At 33.5% G+C, this 2,139-nt stretch overlaps 1 protein-coding gene across 1 annotated transcript; it reads right to left on the reverse strand.

Annotated features, from left to right (window-relative positions):
* Nucleotides 1-702: 702 nt before the first annotated feature.
* LOC102596976 (uncharacterized protein At5g65660-like) lies at nt 703-1,835 on the reverse strand. The gene is made up of 2 exons (XM_006346826.2): nt 1,414-1,835; nt 703-1,252 (listed from the first exon to the last, which is right to left on the reverse strand). The coding sequence occupies exons 1-2, from the start codon at nt 1,645-1,647 to the stop codon at nt 1,061-1,063; spliced, it is 426 nt and encodes a 141-aa protein (XP_006346888.1). The 5' UTR covers nt 1,648-1,835; the 3' UTR covers nt 703-1,060.
* Between the last annotated feature and the right edge of the window lie 304 nt (nt 1,836-2,139).

Below are 2,139 nucleotides of genomic sequence, written 5' to 3' on the forward strand. Positions count from 1 at the left end.
AAAAAGTTTCAATCGTTGAAATTACCATGACGGATTTAGTTTTCAATCAAATAGAGTAAGATAAGTTTGCTAAAATTAGTTATTTTTATTTTTTTAATTTAGAAGCACTAATCTCCTTAATTTAACTTGAAGTTGTGTTACTTGTGCATAACACAACTTAGAAGTGATAAAATCAAATAAACGAAATCTTAAGCTGATTTGCCAATGTTCTTATTAATACTGTAACAAATATGCCACATGAACCGTATTTTGTCCTTTTTCTTTAATTTGAGAAATTTTAGATAAAACTTGCATCCCACGAACTTTATTCTGCTGACGTTAAATACTTTTTAATACTCTCTCGATTTGAATTTATGTGTCAGTTTTCATACTAACGTGAGGGGAAAAAAAGTAATTTTTACTCTTCTGTCTTATTTTGTGTGACACCATTTGACTTGATATGGTATTTAAGAATATGTGACACCATTTGACTTGGTATGATGTTTAAGAAAAAAATGAAGACTTTTGAAACTATTGGTATAGAACAATAATTTATTCAAATTAACTCTAAGGAAAAATGTCATAATTTAACAATTTTTTCTTTCGGTCTATTTGAAAAAAAAACTACATCTTCATATATATAATTGACATTTTTTAACTTTTAATTTTTTTATTTTACCCCCTTAATTACTTATTTTACTCTAATAATAGGAATGTCATAACATAATGTTTAAGAATACTTTTGATAGATAGATGAAGTATATACAAATCAGGGAACTGAAATTTTTTCGTTGGTATTTACAAATGAAAAGATTGGGAATGATTGAAATAAAATTCAATTTTTATGCTCAAGCACTCAAGTATATATACATACAACAACGTCCCCTTTTTACTTTCTTTCTTTTCTCGATCCGTATTGAAGTTTCAATTAAATTCAAATCGCGCACTATAAGGCCCATTTGGTGGTGATGCTTTCAAATGAATTTTCTCCATATCCAAAGCTCAAACTCGATATTTCTGATTAAGCATCAAGCAATCTCACCACTTCAGCACATCCCATGTTGGTAACGTCCCCTTTTTATTAATACAAAGGTAATCCCACTACCATACGAATTGGTTTAGGAGGAGGCGGCTGCGGTGGCTTCTGCTCTTCTACCACCACTTTTTCCGGTATGGGGGGCTGACATGGACAAGGCATTGCTATGAATTTTGGAACTACATCACCTGGCATCAACACTGCAGGCATGCTTTGGCATTGGTTCTGCTTTTCACTCTGTAAAACACACAATTATAAGCAAATTAAGTATAGCCACAAGCTTATAATGGGGCAAGTCGATATCTATTATATATGGAATTCGAGAAAAGAGTCAGATCACAAAGGTCTATGACAGAACAATTAATTAGGTCATCGAAAATGGGGGAGATCGATCTTACCATGTTGGTGTGTTTGGGTTTGAAGGAAGAAGGATCGTCGTCTCCGGCTTCGATATCGGCGAGAGATCGACGTCGTAGGGTACGTATTTTGTCCCAATGATAACAGCAAGAAAAAACACCACTCAAGCTGAAAACGACAAGCAACAAAAGAGCAGTCCCCAGAGGAAATCCTAGAGATGGACGAGACGACGAATCCACAATTTGGGGTGGTGAATAATACTGAGGACTCTCCATCACTTATTTTGCAACAACAACAACTTAATGAAGTATTAATCACTCTTCCTCCCCACATCCAATGTTGCACAAAAAAAGGATAGTAGATTGAATTGTGAGTTGTAAGAATGGGGATTTGATTTTGGGGGTATGTATGTATGTATTTATAGAATCAAATAAAATAGAGTGGGTACGTGTAAAGGTACCTTTGGTGTCCCGGTCGAGGTACGGAAAGAGAAAATTGGTGCTTAGGTGCTCAGCATCATCTCTCTCTATAATATATATATATATATATGCCCTACTTCTTTTTTCTGTAGTGGAATTAATACTAACCATTCTAACCGATACATTATAATATCCGTTCATTTGATTGTTTGGTATGGAATAAATTACATAATTTTGAAGCATCAAACTCTTGTTTGAAGTATATATTCTCCACTTTTAAACTATTAGGGTAGTGACGGAGCTAAAAATATACACATTAGCAAAGAGTTAAAGTCTTTATCGATATTA

The sequence above is a fragment of the Solanum tuberosum genome, unplaced genomic scaffold, assembly GCF_000226075.1.
Source record: "Solanum tuberosum cultivar DM 1-3 516 R44 unplaced genomic scaffold, SolTub_3.0 scf00085, whole genome shotgun sequence".
In the NCBI taxonomy this organism is placed as follows: Eukaryota; Viridiplantae; Streptophyta; class Magnoliopsida; order Solanales; family Solanaceae; genus Solanum; species Solanum tuberosum.